The 19,679-nt window shown below is 42.6% G+C and overlaps 1 protein-coding gene across 3 annotated transcripts in view; it reads right to left on the bottom strand.

The window, feature by feature from the left end:
* Positions 1-19,679, bottom strand: part of LOC144823685 (protein mono-ADP-ribosyltransferase PARP14-like) — a 1,720,771-nt gene that overhangs the window by 974,768 nt on the left and 726,324 nt on the right. For all 3 annotated transcript variants that reach the window (XM_078682415.1, XM_078682413.1, XM_078682414.1), the window contains exon 8: positions 13,639-13,869. In XM_078682415.1, coding sequence (XP_078538541.1) covers positions 13,639-13,869 — 231 coding nt within the window. The remainder of the gene's footprint in view (positions 1-13,638; positions 13,870-19,679) is intronic.

Here is a 19,679-nt window from a genome sequence, read left to right as displayed (position 1 = left end):
CTCCTCACCCATTTCTTCAGAGACCATATTCACTTTAGGGGAGGGATCCACCATCATCGCCTTCTTAGAAATTATAGATCTTTCAATACTGAGACTTAAATCTATAACTTCAGATAAAGACGGATTTTTACAACTGAGAATCCTCTCCTTAACTTTAGGAGAAGCACAATTAAAAACAAATTGATCTCGTATATAGTCACAAGAAACTGCCAAGACTCTTAATGCAGAAATATATTTGTCAATCTTCTCGTCTTCCTTCTGCTTTCTTTTATAAAATGTATGTCTCTCTAACAATGTTAGGTGACTCCTCAAATTGTTTTTTTAGTCTTGCAATGGCTTCCACATACACATTCCATTGTCTATCTCCTGATTGACCTGAAGGGGGAGGAATAGGTACTAAACTGTTAAAAATACGTTGAGCAGCCAAACCCAAACTACCAAATAACAAAGCAAATTTACGAGGGGGTGAATAGTCAGCAGCATTAATAGCCACAATATGATTTTCAAATAAACCAAACCATTCAGACCATAACAATACTGGTTTTCTGGGTTTTTCTAAAAAATGAGGAGCCTGTGTGACCTCTCTCACTGCAGACATTTCAAATTAAAATAAAATAAAATTCAGCAAGTAATCACAGTAAACCCTCCCCTCCTGAAATAAGAATGTAAAAACAAATTGACTTAAACAATTGTGCTGAATAATTAACTTCAAATACAGTACTGTATACTTTACTCGAATTCCTGTGGTGTGCGGATCACCGTTTCACAACTCGCACAATTTAAACTTTATATTTTCTTTAAATTGAAAATCCTCTGTCTGATCTACAGCACTCAAAGATTATTCAAAGAAAAAGGTGTGCGAATCACCGGTAATCTAATCGCACGAAAGGTTCCTCAACCGTAAAAATGCCTCACAGCTTCACCAAAATGGCTTCCGAAGTACGTGGCAGCGTCTAACGTCATACGCCGTACGTTCCCACAATGCAATGCAGGACTCAGCAGAAGACAATTCCCAAGAGAACTTCAGTCCGAAGCTGCGAAGAGGTTCTGAACTCGAATCTCCCTGGAGGTATTTACATACAAAATGCAGGTGCGTGCTGGCTGCAGGGGTTAACGATATTAAAGCGCAGTGTTTGTTGATGATCACCTGCACGAGCCTGTAAAACGATCCCCAATTTCAGCAAAGATACTTCTAAGTCGCAATCCAATCTAGACCACGAACAACTTCAAAGTTGACACACAGTTCCGAAGATGATCAGATTCAAACACCCAAGAATTAAATCCGAATGAGTGAAGTTTCAGCACATTCAATTCAAGTCTACTGTAACCTTATTGAAGGTAGGCACAGGGTAGACACTGCGAAAACGTGCCACTCACCACATCCTTTCTGCTGCGTGGGTCGGTGGTTGAAACAAATCCCGATCGTCGCCAATATGTAGAAGACCATAAGTCATAATAATCCAAGGAAACCAATGAAGGTAAATCAAATATGTTTAATCCTGGTTTCAACCACAGGTGGAGCGCCTCTTTAGCCCGGAGTCCGACAAGCAACTGAAGAAGCCCATCGAACCCCAGACATCAGAAGGCTCCCTACAATCAAAGGAATACATTCTACAAGAACAACAATTACTTACATCACGTGTAAACATTCTAAATAACAATTACGTAACCACTACAGTTGACCATCACCATTTCCTAATGAAACCTCAGGCAAATTCTCATATAACCTCCGACCCTCTACGCCTAAATTATGAAGCAATATAGCTTTCCTACGCACTAACCCATACTTATCAGCACCAGTAGCGAGAATGTATGTTAAAAATAATTTTTTCCACTCCTTCCATGGAATGGCAGGTTCTCCCGGAGTAGGAAGAAAAGAAGGAGGAGTAGATAAACCTTGGTCCCCCATGTCAACAAAAATTGCAATTGTTCACTTATTATTACACTAGAATAAGCTGTTTGACAATTATGAGATTACAATCTTGTGTATATGTTAATATACAAGGTATATATACCCTAGATACAATTAAAAGTGACACACTAGCACTGCTCCTGCAAAGAAAATTGGTTATGAAAGAAAGAAATCAACATAACAAATTAAAATAAAAACCTTGAATTGAATGCGCTGTGAAATCAAATTCCTCCAAGAAAAGTATATCTATTCTTCATATCTTATATTTCCTTGAGTTTTCGATGATGAAATTTAAGCAAATCTCACATCAATAATGTTTCAGTAATTAGTCACGCCACAACTCTTCAATTACTATTCACATCTCCCATGTAACAATGTTGTGCAATGAACGTCTCCCCAATGTCACAAAATGTCCGCCACGTTGCGTGGTTTGCGTCGTTTTTTAAAGGAAATAGTTCTCACGTAGAACGTCGTTCTGATGACGATGCAGGAGACGAGAGAGATCGAAGAAACAATGCGAGCGTGGAGGAAAGATAGAGCGCGTCCTTCAAAGCCGAAGAACGTTCTCCAAGTCCAGTAAGTAGATGTTGATATTCAATCCAAATGAACGGTTACCAAAATATTTTCCACATCCAAGTAATGAGACGATATAATTACAGCTTCACGATGTCATGTACCGGATACTATTAGTAATTATAGCAAAGGCACATAAAGAATCAGTCAACAACACCAATTTCCATTTTTTTGTTTTTCTTTCCTGAAGCGAGAACCGAGTGCACAATTCTCCAACAGCACAATTCTCGAGTCAACTTAATCAGGAGGGTTGTATTCAAAGGTTACAATCCAGAAGTCAAAAATATACAAAGTGTTCAAGTTGAAAAGAGTTCATTCACAGAGAAATGCATAACAAATTCAATCAGGCTTCCAAAATAAAACAAATTCAATCTCCCTTCTGAAATGTCCTTCATATATTCAATATTCATGTGAGACTTCCATTAGTACGATATTTCCTTTTATAAAGAATTAAATAAATTACTTACAATTTGGATGAAGATATTTTATCTTTTAAATGATAATAGTCCAAGGGAGGAGGATCCAACATCTGCCCATTGCGCAGAAAAAAGCCAATGGGTTTCCCTCGTCGCCAATGTAAAGATGAAATCAGAATAAATTGTTGATATAAGTAGTTTATTGAAGATACAGCATAGGAATTTCCAGCACATTCATCCACCAGCTTCACAGCTCCACTGTTAGCTTCACAGTCTTTCTAATCATCACATTCCATGTCACTTAGCAACATATGTACATTCTAATAAAGACAACTCTACAGAACTCTCCCCTGAACCTTCCCTTAATACATCCCCAAGAAGATAAGAAACGTCTTTACGACTTTCAGAAAACAGGCTATCCTGTCCAGAGGGGCAGTACGAAAAACGGACAGGGTGGCACCCAAAACCCCTCTTTTCCAATGGGAAGCCAGCGTTTACCATGAACGCTGACGCTACCCAATGGAAAAGAGGGGCGGGCTTAGAGTCCCTTTTAGAAATCTTGTATTTACAAGATCTCTTGGAGAGGCGGAGCAGTGCTCTGCCCTGCCACGCCCAGTCCGAGACCTGAAAAGGAATCATAATCTTGTCTATTGTGTCGCCAGCTTCTCACTGCACACAAGCGATAATCCGTGGGTGCAGCAATGATCTCGGCTCATTTCATGGAAGCCCTCTTCAAGCATACAAGGGTTGGCATTTTTTCCTGCACAGGGGTACTACTCGATCAGTGAATCAACACTAAGGGGATCCATTTGCCACGATTCTCCCAAGGACTTCACTCCCTCCAATGTGCTCCTCTTCCTCACAGGGCACACTGGTCTTAGCAAGCAGGTAGATGTTGGAGCTCCAGGCTACAGGGCAAGTGGATTACCTGGGTGATGTTGCCTCATCCAGCTGGGAGACTAGCAAGCCTTGGCCCCAGTCCTGGTCACAGGCAGACATCTTGCAGAGCTTCTCCTCACACAGCCTGACTGGCTGCTTGTCACTTTACGTTTGGGGAATTAATCTCCCCTTCTTATAGTCCACTTTAGAGTCAGAGTTTTTGAAGTTTATGTTGTGGGTCTGCTTCATTCTGAAGTGTCCACTCCTCTGTCCTGCCTTCCTCCTGAAAGCAGTCAGTCACAGAAGCAACAACTCCAAATCTGATAGCCCAACAACACAGGCCAAAGGAGTGACTAAAAGGTTCACCCCTGGATGTCAGCCACATTGATATGTGTATCAAAAGATTTCGAAAGGGACTAAACCCTACTGTTTCTGATTCTCTTGTCAGCCCCATCACATTCATGAGATGTGCCCAGGCTCCTTCCGTGTGACCTCTTTCACAAGAGCACCCTTTGAAATGTACTGGAAAGCCTGGCTCTCCATTTCTTGAGTGTGTCCCACCCAGCTGGAGAGAATGCAGCAATATACAAATCTGTTAAGGCGGGTTGTTAATCCTCTACCACCTCTTCCATCATGCAGCCCTGGGTCTCCCAAAATGGAATCCAGAGTATGCAGTGCATTTTACCATGCACAGGCACACACAGACCCAACACATGCATATAACATACATGCACAGCACTACATTCCTCATGAATTGTACCTTTTGCAGGCACAGAGACTCAGCACATGCATAGAACATGCATGCACCACACTACATCCTTCATGTACTGTACTACAACGCACAGGCACACATACACCCAGCATTTTCATATAAACTGCATGCAATGCACAATATGGCATCATCCCTGCATTATGTCATTCACATTCACACATACACCCAGCACATGTACATCACACATACACTGCACAGAGCTAAGCACAAAACCGATATAGGCCAAGGGTGAGTGAAGCACACAGCAGCAGAACGAGTGAGCAGGTAGGCCTCACTACAGTGACATAGGTAAAAAGGCAGTTTACTTCTACTGATTACTACAAAGTATGCTGCCACCACCTCCTTTGTGCTGCTTAACATCTGGTAAAGGAAGGTGTGGCAGCACAATTTAGACTCCACTCTACCACGTCACAGAAATGCAATTATATATGTGCAATTGACATTTTATTCAGTTTGCCTTAACTTTATGAACACGTGACTACACACGGCCCTTCCACGAGCCGATTTTCTGGGCAATAATCTGTTATAATGTGGGCTTCTGAATGTAAGGTCCCTGCCTAGGCATAGCACAGAGATCCAGCTACTTATTGATACTCATGAACTAGATGTCCTCTTCATGACGGAAACGTGGACTCGTCCTGACTGCCTGGTCGATCCTGGTTTTACATGTCCTCCTGGGTTTAAATTTGTACACACTCCTAGGCCTAGTGGGAGAGGTGGGGGGGGTAGGTGTGATTTTCACTGCATCCTGCAACATTAAGGTTCTTGTTCTAGATCCGACTGAAGGCACTGAACTTTTAGGTTTATCAATTCAGGCCCACTCCAGGACTACTGTTACCGGGATAGTATGCTATCGCCCACCAGGCGCGTTTAGCCTTCAGCAACAACAAGCGCTCTTGGTCACTCTGACTAATATCGCACTTTCCAATCACAAATTGATTATTCTTGGAGATTTTAATCTCTGGCGCAATGGCGCCCTTGACTTTGGTCTTCGTACTTTACTTCACTCCTGCGAAAGCTTCGGCCTCTCCCAGTTGGTCACTGGGGCAACCCATAAGGCCGGACACCTTCTAGATCTACTGTTTGCGGTTCCCAATTTGGTGGTGATGGGGGAAACCCTACCTATGGAATGGACAGACCATTCACTTATCAAATTTTTTATACACATGGACGGCGGCCATCACAAGGCCCCTGGGTTGACCAGTAAACTTAATTGCAGAGGCTGGAGAGCCCTGACACGTTTGCACTCCCTAGGGGAAGTGTTTCAGTTGGAGCAACTCTTTGATGAGGAAAAACAGGTAGACGAAAACTAGTCCTCACTATGCACACGTATCACAGCTACCCTTGATGCTCATGCCCCTCTAAAAATTCGCAGTTGTAAGGGTATTGACTCCGCCCCCTGGTTTAATGAGACCTTAAAAAATCTAAAGCAGGGTTGTAAACAAGCCGAGAGAAGGTGGAGACGTGACTACACAGAAACCTTTAAGGAGCTGTGGAAAAACAAAGTTCGTGAATATAAGAACCTGATTAAGAAATCAAAAGCAGATTACTACTCCTCCACGATTTGTAGCTCCACCAATAGCTCTAGAAGCATTTTTAATATACTGAACAGCGTTACCAACCCTGAATGCGTCAAAAACGCCATCATCCCGTCCCAAGAACTTTGCGAGAACCTTGCTGTTTTCTTCAAAGAAAAAATTGAACACATCATTAGGGACTTGGAAGTCTCGCCAGACTCTGTCCCTTTCCCCGACCCGAGACTGACTTGACATGTCTGCCGCCTTTGACACGGTGAACCATAAGATTCTGCTGAAGCGGCTGTTTGAGGCGGGAGTAAGAGGGTCGGCAGTGCAGTGGTTCCAATCATTTCTGCAGGATAGGCAGCAGGCGGTGTCTATCCCCCCTTTTCAATCAGCATTTACTCTGATTTCACATGGGGTTCCCCAGGGCTCAGCAATTAGGCCAATCCTTTTTAACCTTTACCTCAGACCTCTGATTACACTAATTAAAAGCTTCAATATCAAAATTGTCAACTATGCTGACGACACGCAGATGATCCTCTCCTTAGAAGGAGAGGACTCCACATCTGTTGAGGTTTTTCACAACTGTCTGCGTGATACATCTCGATGGCTAAGGGACAACTCCCTTCAGTTTAACGCAGGAAAAACGGAGGTGCTCTTTAGCCCTGGAACTAAGATTCCCCGCCCATTCCCAGATAACTTCTGGCCTCCTGAAACAAGTACCTCATTCCGGCCGGTGGAGTCAGTCCGTAACTTAGGTGTCATGCTGGACCACAGGCTCAGTATTGAGACGCATATACAAAAGACCACTGCTTGCTGTTTTGCTATGCTCCGATCCCTAAGGAAAGTCCTGCCTCTCCTTCCTGCCCTTGTTCGTACCCAAGTGGTAAGATGTACCATCCTTAGCAGATTGGACTATTGTAATGCCCTTCTGCTAGGATCCCCTGGGTTCTTGCTGGATAGGCTTCAAAGGGTCCAATCAGCAGCTGCTAAACTGGCACTGGGGCTTCCAAGAAGAGCACACGGGCCGTCCTCTTTGAGCAAACTACACTGGTTACCGGTAAGGCAGAGAATACAATTCAAGGCCCTTTGTATTGCATTCAGGGCGCTCCATGGAATTGGCCCGGCTTCCCTACAATCGAAATTTGCCTGGTACATTCCAGCTAGGCAGCTCCGTTCTTCTGAGGCCAAGCTGGTTGTGGTTCCCAGATTCAAGAAAGTCAGATCCGGAGGCAGATCCTTCGAGGTAGCAGCTGCCAAACTTTGGAATACGCTCCCTGCCGAAATCAGGCATATTACTGAACTTCTTCCATTTAGGAGAAGGATTAAAACCTGGTTATTCCCCACGTCAACCGCCCGTTAATTCCCGCCCCTGTGTTCACTTTCTTGCCTCTCTATGATCTAGTCAGCGCCAGGAAGCCTGCAATGGTGACAGCGCACTTAACAAATGCCTAAAATAATAAAATAGTGAAGCATTCAAACTTTATTAATAAAGGTCACTGTAGAGACTATAAATGTATATACCATGTGCACTAATGTTTAGTTTTAACATGAAAGCATGTATTCACTATTCACATGTGTACACTTATGCTTCAAGTTTTACTTAGATGTGTAAACATCCTGTGATTCTGGGCACATCTCTAATCTCCCTGTGCCTAACAAAAATGAATGTGTCCTGGTGCTCATGTAGGTGCTCTGATACCAGATACCTTTGGGTCAAGTTTGCACTTTATAAAACTCCGGGGGGGAAAGTTAGCCTGTCTACAGGCCTCAGTTAAAATGCTTTTTGCTCTGTCAGCATGTTGTTCTATTTTCTTGAAGGGTTATTATTTTGTTAATTCGAGAATGGCTTATTGTCTCTATTAGACAATTGATAGAGAGGCCTGGAGGGAAACCTGGCAGTGAACGTGGAGAAACAATGGTTTAAAGAAGCTTTCTGTTCATCAGGTACCAGGATGGAAAGCTGTTCAAGGTTTGAACGACCATTTCAGCTCAATAAGTGAAGCCATGTTGCAGATTTATTCAAGTATTGTTCTGATTGGTCCCTGGTGGTGTGAAGGGAGATAAGGACTTTTGAGTCTTCTGTTACTTTTAAATTGGTGTTCACACACTTCGACTCACAGCAGCAACCTTAAGACTTAGAGAGGTATAGACCTGTCTACTTGCTCTATTCTTGCAAGAGTAGCGTTTTATGCTAAACTCTTATTTCCTTTTTCCAAGAGTTCTACTGAAGTCTGATCATGCTGACACCTTCTATGCTCCCGAATTAGAGACTTTTGATTGATGACCCTTTACTTGACTTATGTTTAGAAGACAGAATAGAAGTTTCTTTATTTGGAACTCCAGTTCACTTTTATTTGTTTCTGTATTATTGTGGCTATCACACTTCTGTATTTCATTCTGTTGGGCCTCAATCAACTGAGATATATCAGCTTACCTATTATACTGATGCACTTATTGAACTTACTTTTGGCTTGAAAATTTCCTGTATTGATTAGTAAACCATATAAAACCATTTAATCATATTCAGTGATTCCTGGTCCTTATTGTGGAGTCACATCGGCTTCACAAGTTAGAAATGTGTGGTTAAGATCTTCTCCAGCCGCGGCCCGTGCAGGTAAGAGCGGTGGGGCCCGGTTAGGGAGGGGTAAGCGGTGGTAGGGGAATTTCAACAGACAATGGAAAATTCATTAGTTATTTAATTATCCCCAGTTATCTGTTTAAACAAAATGGGACTATGTCAGACTAGTATGATGGACAATTCAGCTATCCGCTCCCTCCGGTATAGCAGAGTGAAATGCCAACGACTGCCCAGTTCAAAATACCAAGAATTCTCAATGACATGGGCCTACATAAGGCAGGCTACGGTTCTGTGTATCATGGCTTATGATAGCAAAGATAAACCTCATTAAAGAATATGGCGACCAACAGGCTCTCACGAACCAAATAGCAAGCAGGCGTGATTATGTGCATTTAAGCAGAGAAGATGGGATATGAGAGTAAAGGAGGTCAACAAAATGTCAAGAAACAATTGGGTAGATGGAAAGCCCACAGTGGTGTAGATGAAGACCCAAGGCACCTGGGAGGGAGCATAAATGGGGAAACGGAAGTGAATGACTAGATAAAGAATAATTAGGAGACCACTGATAATTTGCTCTAGATTTAATACAATCATTCATGCGTGTAATTGAGGACTACTATGGTTTGCCCGGATAAATTAATTAACCCATGCTGCTTACAAACAGTGCATTTTGTTTTGATTGCATTTTATTTCAAAAATGGGAAAGCCAAAGGAGTTAGGTCCGTGGCGGGACTGAGGGGGGGCTGGACCGTAATACTATGGAGACCACAAAAAGGTGCCCAAACCCTCAATTCTTGAAATGGCAATTATTTGAAAATTATTTTTAAAAACCAAGTGTAAATTAATAACACATGGAAAGGTAATTTTATTTTTACCCATCAATCATATTTTTGTTTTTTATACAATTTCTTTTAACGACAGAAATGGATACACTTTGGCAACATTACAATCACTAAATAATACTATCTACAAAATTAAACAAAGGAAATGAATGGAACAAGGGTGAACACAGAACAATACACATTAAAACATCAATTCATCAATGTTTACAAATTAATTCCTGTATGAAGACAACCAAGGCAACGTGAAAAGCAAAAGCACAAACTGTATATTCTTTTTCACAAAATCACTTAATGATATGATTGGCTCTTGTGGAATGCCGACGCGTTTCAGGTTCGAATGACACGTTTTCGAACCCTCATCAGGGCTTTGTCAGTTGTCTGTGTGGTACATAAAAGAACAAAAATGGAACTTTAAAGAAAGCCTGGGTGCCTCAAGACTACCTGTCATATTCAGAAGAGTTATAAGGAATTGTACCTGTATGTATCAGGCTCTTTAGGTTTCAATGGTGGACCTGGGGGACGGCGCTTGGGGTTTTGCTTCTAAAAACAATGGAGCACAAACTGTTTGAGGCATTGTGGCAATACTGTCTCATAACAGAAGTTTACATACGTGTGGATTAACTCTACCTACCTCTATGTGCACCGTCCGGCGCCTCTTAGAGGGAGGAGGATGTGGTCGCTATTCTGAAGATCCTAATTAAAGAAAAGGGGGATGTTGTACAATCATGTTGGCTTAAAAACAAAAAAGGGAATTGCTTTTTGAAATAGCCCCGTACCTTGCGTCTTAGTCCTAAGTTGAGACGGTTCCAGTCTCTGTCAATCCATTACGTATATGTTTCTGACCTAGGAAATCGAAATGCTTGTAAGTACCAACACTAGTTTGTCTTGCAAATACAAGCCGGCAATTTTATGTAAAACGGACTGAAGCCTACCTGGATAAGGGGCGGGGGTCTATTAACCAGGTGTTTTACCGTCTGGCTTTTTGAACGTCCCTCTGTGGCTCGTGGCGCGCTGTATGGGAGAATAATGGAGTGTCAAAGCGGGGACCGCAGGCAATTTTTTCTAAAAAGATAGACGAGCGGAAAGAGCTCGATCTTACCTGCAACAAGACATTCAATGTCTTCCGTGTGAGGCTTCCAAACGAATGCCTGACGTCTCGCGGGGGCCATCTTTGTCTAATTTAAACCACGTAAGATGCGAGTCCCAGAGCGTTCTGGGACATGTGGTCCCATACCGTATACTGAAGGCGCTTGGTGTTCCTTAGAGGGTTGGGCTTACTACGATGTCCACACCGATATGCTAATGGCTTGTGACATGCTATCTAAGTCATACTTAATGCAGAAACTAATGCAGGCACCGTCATATGGGCCAAATTCTAAAATTGTTATCAATTGTGCGGGGCATGCACGTGCAGGGCTTTTGGTGTGTGGGCTAGAATGACTTATGGGTAGGAGTCTGATTCAGAGAAAGCTATTGTCGAAAAATGGGTTCAAATCCTTGATAATTCAGACATACTGGTTAAACCTATAAGTGTGCTATTAAATTTGAGAATTAAAAAGGCTTCCTTTTGTAATAACGCCTTGTCAACATCCGCTGGGCGCTGTACTGTGCCAATTGCAAAAAGTACTGACCATTTGAACTCAAGTTCAGTATGAGATTTCTCCATGAAGTGTTCCACCATGGGAGCAGTTAGGACTTTCTTTTTAATTCGAGACCTATGCTGACTGATGCGTAGGTTGACTTGCTGGTTCGTTTTCCCAATGTAAATCTTTTGGCATGGGCAAATGATGACATATATAACATTTTTGGTCTTGCAGTTAGAGAAGCCGGAGTGCTTCCACTTGACCCCCTGATGCTCGAATTCGTTGCCTTCAATTGTGCTGGAACACGCCACACAATTGCCGCATCTGTGGTGCCCATCAATTGGTTTCATGTTCCAACAAGACAAAATGTCATGTTTGGGTTTTGGCAATGCTGCATCAGCCCTAACAATTTGCTGTCCGATGCTTTTGTTCTTTTTGTATGCAAAAAGAGGGCGGGGAAAAGGACATTCTAGCCCTTCTAGTAATTTTGAGAATTGTTTGTCTCATTTTGTGTGTGTCAGACCCGAATGTGGTCACACACACCAAGCGGTCGAGTTCTTTCATTTCTTTTGTTTGTAACAAACACTTCCTTGGCGTGAATCGTGCTCTTTTGTAAGAGTGTTTGAGGAGTTTCTTTGGATAACCCCTATGAACCATCTCTTCTTGTATAGCGAAGCCTTCAAGCATCCATCCAAGCAAGTGACTTCTACGTCCAAAAAGGTAATTTTGATACTGCTGGCTTCCATGGAGAATTTTATATCGCTGTGCCTCGTGTTAATCCATTCGTGGAACGTTGCTAGATCGGTCTGGCTCCCCTGGGGGGGCTGGACCGTAATACTATGGAGACCACAAAAAGGTGCCCAAACCCTCAATTCTTGAAATGGCAATTATTTGAAAATTATTTTAAAAAACCAAGTGTTAATTAATAACACATGGAAAGGTAATTTTATTGTTACCCATCAATCATATTTTTGTTTTTTATACAATTTCTTTTAACAACAGAAATGGATACACTTTGGCAACATTACAATCACTAAATAATACTATCTACAAAATTAAACAAAGGAAATGAATGGAACAAGGGTGAACACAGAACAATACACATTAAAACATCAATTCATCAATGTTTACAAATTAATTCCTGTATGAAGACAACCAAAGCAACGTGAAAAGCAAGAGCACAAACTGTATATTCTTTTTCACAAAATCACTTAATGATATGATTGGCTCTTGTGGAATGCTGACGCGTTTCAGGTTCGAATGACATGTTTTCAAACCCTCATCAGGGCTTTGTTAGTTGTCTGTGTGGGCTCTTGCTTTTTTCTTGCCATTCATTTCCTTTGTTTAATTTTGTAGATAGTATTATTTAGTGATTGTAATGTTGCCAACGTGTATCCATTTTTGTCGTTAAAAGAAATTGTATAAAAAACTAAAATATGATTGATGGGTAAAAATAAAATTACCTTTCCATGTGTTATTAATTTACACTTGGTTTTTTAAAATAATTTTCAAATAATTGCCATTTCAAGAATTGAGGGTTTGGGCACCTTTTTGTGGTCTCCATTTTATTTCAAAAAGGCAAAAAATAAATAAGCATATTAAAAAGCGTCATTTTGACAATCAAAGGGACCTCAGCATGATCCAGAGTTTGTCAAAAGTCCTTGGTGATCATCAAGGATCCAACCACCAGCTAAAGGCACAACTGCAGAAAGTGTCAAGTGCAAAAAGGTTAGCCAGCACCTAGTTGCAAATAACAGCATGGAGTTATTGCTGAAGACCCTCTGACTTCAGTACATTTTGGCAGATAACCACACCACCCTGCATTGTGCAGATAGGATACAAGCACAGAGCCCTGCATAAGGCTCCAGGAAAAGACCTGGTCCTATTCTCAACGCTTAATAAACTATAAGTGTGCAAGCCAGCACCACTGATGCACATTTTAATAAAACATCAGTTCAGATAAGTTTTGTGTGATATACTCAAACTGAAGAATACCAAGGGGAAAACACAGTATCTTTTGGAAATTTAAGATACTTTAACAGCATTGGCAGGACCAGAACCCTTGTCCTGGGATCCTCTGTGCCACTAGAGTCACAAGACCTTGCAGCTGAGCTATATAGCTTTTTATTATGGAGATGATTTCTGCAGAAAGAAAACATTACAATTACACCTATCTGAAAATACAATATGTGTAAACAATATCACACTTTAATTATTTAAGTAAGGTATGTGTCTGTAAATCAGTAACTGTACATCAGAGCTATTATACCAGGACACTTTAAAACAGGGTTGCATTTTTTAAGCTATAGCCTTGTATTTGAATATATTTACAGGTTCAAAACATGGAAAGTTGTTTTGCCAGATGCTGTTAAATAAAGTTGCATTTAATACAATAAAAAACGCATATGTATCTGGGTAACACTTTTCGAAAGTTCAACAGAGGTAATACTCTAGGGATACTCTAGTTCAAGAAAACTGGCAAATTGACAGTTTTTCCATGAAAAGGGAATTTAAACATTCAAGACAGACAACGTAAAAATAAAAAGTAAATAAGTGATACCTCTGAAGACTGGCCAGTTTTCCAGATGGGACAAATAACATGAAAAATATTTTTGCAACTCAGATTACACCCATCGGTTGGCAACACAGATCCCACATCAACATTGTCCAGCCGGTCCGCTGAATCTAACAGTTCTTGAAGTTGTGGACCTGCCTTCTGCAGCAAGGCCTTCGACACTGCACCACTGTGAAGCTGAAGGTCCGTAGCAACGCTATTCACAATGACATCAGTCTGAAAGAAAATCTTATATGTTAGGGACAACGCTTTTGTATTATTCAAGCACCATAAAAACAAAATCTTAATTAAGCATCGGTGGGATTGTTCTATCTGCATTCTGACGTTTCCTAAGGTGCTGTCCGAGACAATGAATCGCAGGAGGAGGTATGTGTTAATGTTCTTCATGAGACCATCAAACAGAGGAGGGAAGCACATTACCAGAAACTGATGCAATACAAGAGCTCAAAGAGGTCTCCAGCAAGTGAGTAAGGACAACCACCTTAAATTAGCCCTTGATTATATCTGTTCAGCAACATTTTCTCATCTGTCTCAAACACTATCCTAACACAACGTCATCATCTTTGGTTCTCGCTGATAATCCATTCATTACTGTTTTTCTCCTTCTCTACACCTTCTATCAAGGGAGCAACTGTCTTGCTGCCATTCCAAAGACATGGCACTGCAATGGCGTATTCTAAATGAAAGTCATTTACTTTTCTAATTCAAAGGTTCTGAATTTTATTGCAAGAGACAGAGGCTCCTTTTATGCAGTCTTTTCTTGCTTTATTAAACACAGCAGCCAAGCAAGAACTACATTTCCCAAACATGAGGAAAGACAAAACTACAGGATGACACAATGGGCAGACCAATGAAATGTTGAATGAACCCATAATTATGTTGACTGTGAACAAGTCCTCTTTTTCTGCGGCTCGCAGTCAAGATAAGTACCTTATTTGTATTCGGTTACTGTCAGGCACGTTTTTTCTAGTTTTACTTGTGTTGATTTGTAAGTTGATCCTCTGTATGCACGTGTTATCCGTCCATTTGTCATCTAATCTTATTATTTTATGTTCATAAGAAATAGACTTGACGTTTAAAAAAAAAATAGCTGTTTCAACTTTATTTGTTTGAGGCCTCAGCACCCGTCGCGCGCCGATTCCTTTTATCATGCGGTCTTCCACTATGTTTTTTTAACGGTCTTGCTGCTCACGCGGCATTCGTCAGCTATTCTCTCCAGCGGCTCGCGCTGTTCTGACTCCTATCAGAAATGACCCGCCTGCTCCAATTTGCGCTCACACGCATGGGCAATTATCTCGGCAGTGTCTCCGCCTTCGTCAGCTGTTTAGTTCTCGTCTAGCGACGCAGCGCATGCACTGCTCGCCTTGGCGAGATCTATTGTTGTGGATTTTGCGTCCGAAGGGGGACAGAAGATGTGCATGCATACGGGTCATGTGTACACGTGCACATCTTCTGTCCCGTACGGGTCATGTGTACACATGCACATCTCCTGTCCCTCCCTGTCTCCTGCTCGATGTGCCTGCATGGACAGGAGACATGCACGAGGAGACAGCTTGTTGTTTCCAGGCTCGGCGGCAATTTTGGAGACTGTGGAGAAGTAAACAGGCCAGTCTCTGTATGTTTACTGATGGCGTCTTCCAACCCAAGAGACGCGGTGCAGCAGTCGGCCCCTGCATTATAGCAGCTCAGGAGTCCGGAGTCAGGTGAGCAACTGCCGCGATAACCGACCTTCGTCCAGTCAGTGTAATGTAACATGCAGGATTAAATTGGGGAATCCTCATCAACGCAGAGGATGAGCTGTGTCTAACGTCCGATGCCTCTTTCTTTGGATGTGGAAAACAAGTTTCTATTCCCGGTGTCGTTCAACATCCTGTGATTCTGGGCAAATCACTTAATCACTCAGTGCGGAAAGCAACATGAGTCTGCCCCTGTAGAAAGTGGTCACGTAAATTGCCACAATGCTATTGGGTTGAGTTTGTGCCATCTAGAACCTCAAAAAGTAAAAAAAGACAAAATATAGTTTTACGACGGCTCCCTTGCAGTTCCATTCTGTGCACTACTGTTTACAAACCAATTGTTAACATTTACTTTCCTGATGTAGATCACTAATTGGCAGCCTGCATTGCCCCCTCATCTAACACGCCGCATCCTGTCATCCACAGTTTGAATTTTTTGTCTTTTTATTTACTCATTCTATGGATAGCACAAACATCGGAAGTTGTATGTCGTCAAAGTCAACATGCATGTATTGTTAATGGTGGCGTAGAAAAAGGAAACCTTTCTTCTCGAGTTATGGCTTTCACCTGCACAGAAAGGATGTGGAATTTTATTAAAGATCTACATGTTCCAGTGACGACATGCTCAAGGAAATATTGTCAAAGCCAATAGGCCTCGTCTATGGGTACTATTGGTTCTGCAAGGGGTTCAAGCCATGCTGAACAGAATAACCGACGCTGTGCCGCATGGCTTGTAAAAAAGAAGACAGATGGTATATTTTATTGTGAAGCTGGCAGTAATGTCATTATTCTGGAAAGTAGTTCATATTACAGGCAATATTAAATAATGCGTCTGTAAGTAACAGAATTATGGGCAGGAACTGAAGGAAGGGGGTTAACCTGATGTCATGTAAATAACAGTGAGAGAATGTTTTACTCACTTCTATAGTGATTGTTTATACAGGGCACATCACAAAAGGATTTGTACATTGGTGCCTAAAAAGTGTAATTATTAGCAATTGAGGCAGTATTCATTGTGGTCTACTGTGTCACAACAATTGAATGAAATGAAATGAAAAGACCGATAGCTACCCTCAGGCGCCCTAGAGCTGCAGACAACACGTGCAGATGGAACAAATTGGAGACTATTCAGATTTATTAAAAAGCAGGGTTTTTAGATGTTTACAAAAGGGGAGTAAGTTGGGCTCTGATCGCAGATGAAGGGGGAGGGAGTTCCAAAGTTTGGCCGAGTTATAGGGGAAGGAACAGCCCCCACATCTGGCTCTCTTAATCCTGGGTACCGTGGCGAGGAGGGAAGATGCTGATCTGAACTGTCTATTCGGGTGGTAGGGGTGATCAGTGATTGATTGATGGCAGCGCCCGTTTTCCAAAAGGTTCGGTGGGCGCTGCACAGGGCCTTAAATTCAATTGTTTCCCTGACTGGGAGCCAGTGGAGGCTCTTTAGTCCGGGTTTAACTGGGAGTCGACGCGGGATCTGGAGGAGTGTTCGGGCTGCGCAATTCTGGATGACCTGGAGCTTGCGCAAAGTGGATTGAGGGGCACCTAAGTAGAGGGCATTCCCAAAATCCAGATGAGACAAGATAAGACCCTGGGCCATAATCGGTTTCGCTTGGAAAGGCAGTATGAGGACAATTTTTTTGTAGAAGCCGGAGTAGACTGTAGCAAGTGGCAGAAAGTTTAGCTGCTTGACAATTAAAGTTAAGGGATTTATCCAGCCAGATGCCCAGGCTCTAAATTGTGTCCTTTGGCGTAGGAGCAGGGCCAAGGCAGATGGGCCACAATGAGTCTGTGGTGAACTTGGGGGTGTTACCTAAGAGCATCAGCTCAGTTTTGTCTCCTTTCAATTTGAGACATGAGGATGTCATCCATTTGGTCACTTCTTCTAAGCAGTCACTCAGGCTGTTATGCACGGTGTACGGCTGGTTAAGAGCCACCACTAGCTGAGTGTCATCGGCATAAGTGATGATTGCTATCCCAAAGGGACAGACAATCTCAGCTAGGCGGCTCATATATATATATATTAAATAGTGTAGGGCTCAGAGAAGAGCCCTGCGGCACACCGCAGCCAAGAGGTTTGCTGGGGGAGGAGATTTCACCCTCGAAAACCTGGAAGGAGTGGTCTGACAGAAAGGATTCAAACCAGGCAATTGCATTTCCTGAGACTCCTAGGCTGGTAAGTCGGTCTAGTAGAATGTCGTGGCTTACAGTGTCGAAGGCGGCACTTAGGTCAAGGAGGATGATTGCTGCAGAGCCTCCTTGATCCAGAATCTTCCTGGCCTCCTCCGTCACTGCGAGAAGGATGGTTTCAGTGCCATGCATGGGACGGAATCGCGTCTGGGGGGGATCGAGCAGGTGATTAATCTCTAAGAACTCAGTCAATATTGTGTTGGCATGTTTCTCGAGGATCTTGCTCAGCCAAGGTAGCAGGGAGATTGGTCGATAGTTACTGGGGTTATCTTGGTCGGGTTTTTTAAGGAGGGCTTTAACCATGGCCCGCTTCCAGGGGAGAGGGACAGTGCAGGTGGATAGAGAAGCATTGAGCAGATTAAATATGGTGGGTAGAATGTTGCTGGTGACTGGCCGTAGGGTGTGTGGGTGTGCCAGGTCATTGGGGGAGCCGGATTTCACCTGATGCATAATGGATTAGAACATTATGGGATTAAGAGGGGGGAGGGATTCCAGAGTAGCTGGGGGCTGGGGCCCTGATTCAGATGGTTTGGTGAGCGGAGTGTGGATCTAGGTGGGGGAGAATGGTTTGTATTTTTTAGAAGAAGAACTCTGCCAGGTTGATGCAACGGGTTTGTGCATCGATGGGCATTAGAAGTTTCTCTGAGAGCTTGAGGAGGGTTTTCGCAATGCGATATATTTCCTTAGGCCTGGAGGCAGCTGCGTTAATTTTTCCTTTGAAAAAGGTTGATTGTGCAGCTTTAATTTATGTAAGTTTTTATTGCTTCTCTATATGCGGTTTTACTGGAAGGGGAATAATCAAGGCCATTTCCTCTCTATTTTTTTTACAGTGACGTTTCCTTTCCCGTAATCCAGAGGAATACCAGATAGCAGTCCGAGTACTGCGCTTAGGTTTGGTGCATTTCATGTGGAGTACGGAGTCTAGTGAATTGGGGATCCATCTGTTGTAATCCTCATTGGCTAAAGTGGGATCTGAGTTATTGGGTGGTTTGGATGTTTCAAGAGCCACCAGCCAGCCAGCTAGGGGGAGTTTGGACCAGTTTCATTCCCTACAAATAACTGTGTTGTTAGGAGAATGGGAGTCTGGGGTGGCCCAGGACAGGGGGGGATCAGAAAGTTGTTGTAAACGAATCTAGGACTCTAGTTAATATTCCCGATTTATGCCCTTATGTGGTTATATCAAATCATATCCTTATATAGGCATAAGAATCATACCCATATTAAGACATAGCCAATGCAGTCCAAATACGGCAAGGCTACTCCCATAGACTCGAAGAACGCACAACGCGTTCTTAAACAAACCAAGCCTCCAGCAGCCCGGGAATTCCCCCTGCTTCTGTATTGATTTGACCTAGAACTCCTGGAGTCCTGAAAGAACTGCGAGTTCTTAGTGACGTCTTATGTCCAACCTTACGTCAAACTTGGCACCTTCCAGGTATAAATATACCAGCATCTGCCCTAGCAAAACACACGGTGGTTTGAAGCAGATCTACTATCTACTTGCCCGAGGCCCTGCTGTAGCAAGTGCCAAAGGAAGCCGACCCTCCCTTTGACGCCCTGAGAGAGACGCTGTCTTTTCTCCTGCCGAGAAATCCAGGTCCAGTGTTTCCCTGTCACCCTTGCGGGTTGCTGGGAGATCGAGTCCTGAGAGAGAGATACAAGACTTCCTTCATTCTATAACCAAGGTATGGAGCTGATTAGACCCTTAGAGAATTCTTGATTTAGATTCTTGGCAGAAATTATCTTAACTCAAACTACATCTCACTTACTCCTTCCCAAGTACTAGGCTTAGGTTAGGTACACCAGGGTAGGCGTATCTTAGAAGCACCAGTTGAGTACGTTTAGTCATTATTTTATCATTGTATGTATTTTATCCATTTTAATTATCTTATGGCTTAGAAACCATACCATGCTTTTACAGTATTATTTTATAATACTCCTTTTACTGTACGCACTTTACTCTATGACAAGTATTGCGATTGTAGGAATTCACTTCTCTTGCATGAGAAAGAAGACTGTTCAATAAATAACCTCTTTTATTGAAAACGCCCGTCTCACTGTTTCTCTGCACTTCTGTTGAAACTAAGCATGCACGATTGACCG

This window comes from Lissotriton helveticus, chromosome 3_1 (genome assembly GCF_964261635.1).
Source record: "Lissotriton helveticus chromosome 3_1, aLisHel1.1, whole genome shotgun sequence".
Classification (NCBI taxonomy): Eukaryota; Metazoa; Chordata; class Amphibia; order Caudata; family Salamandridae; genus Lissotriton; species Lissotriton helveticus.
This window is presented reverse-complemented; position numbering and strand designations above follow the sequence as displayed.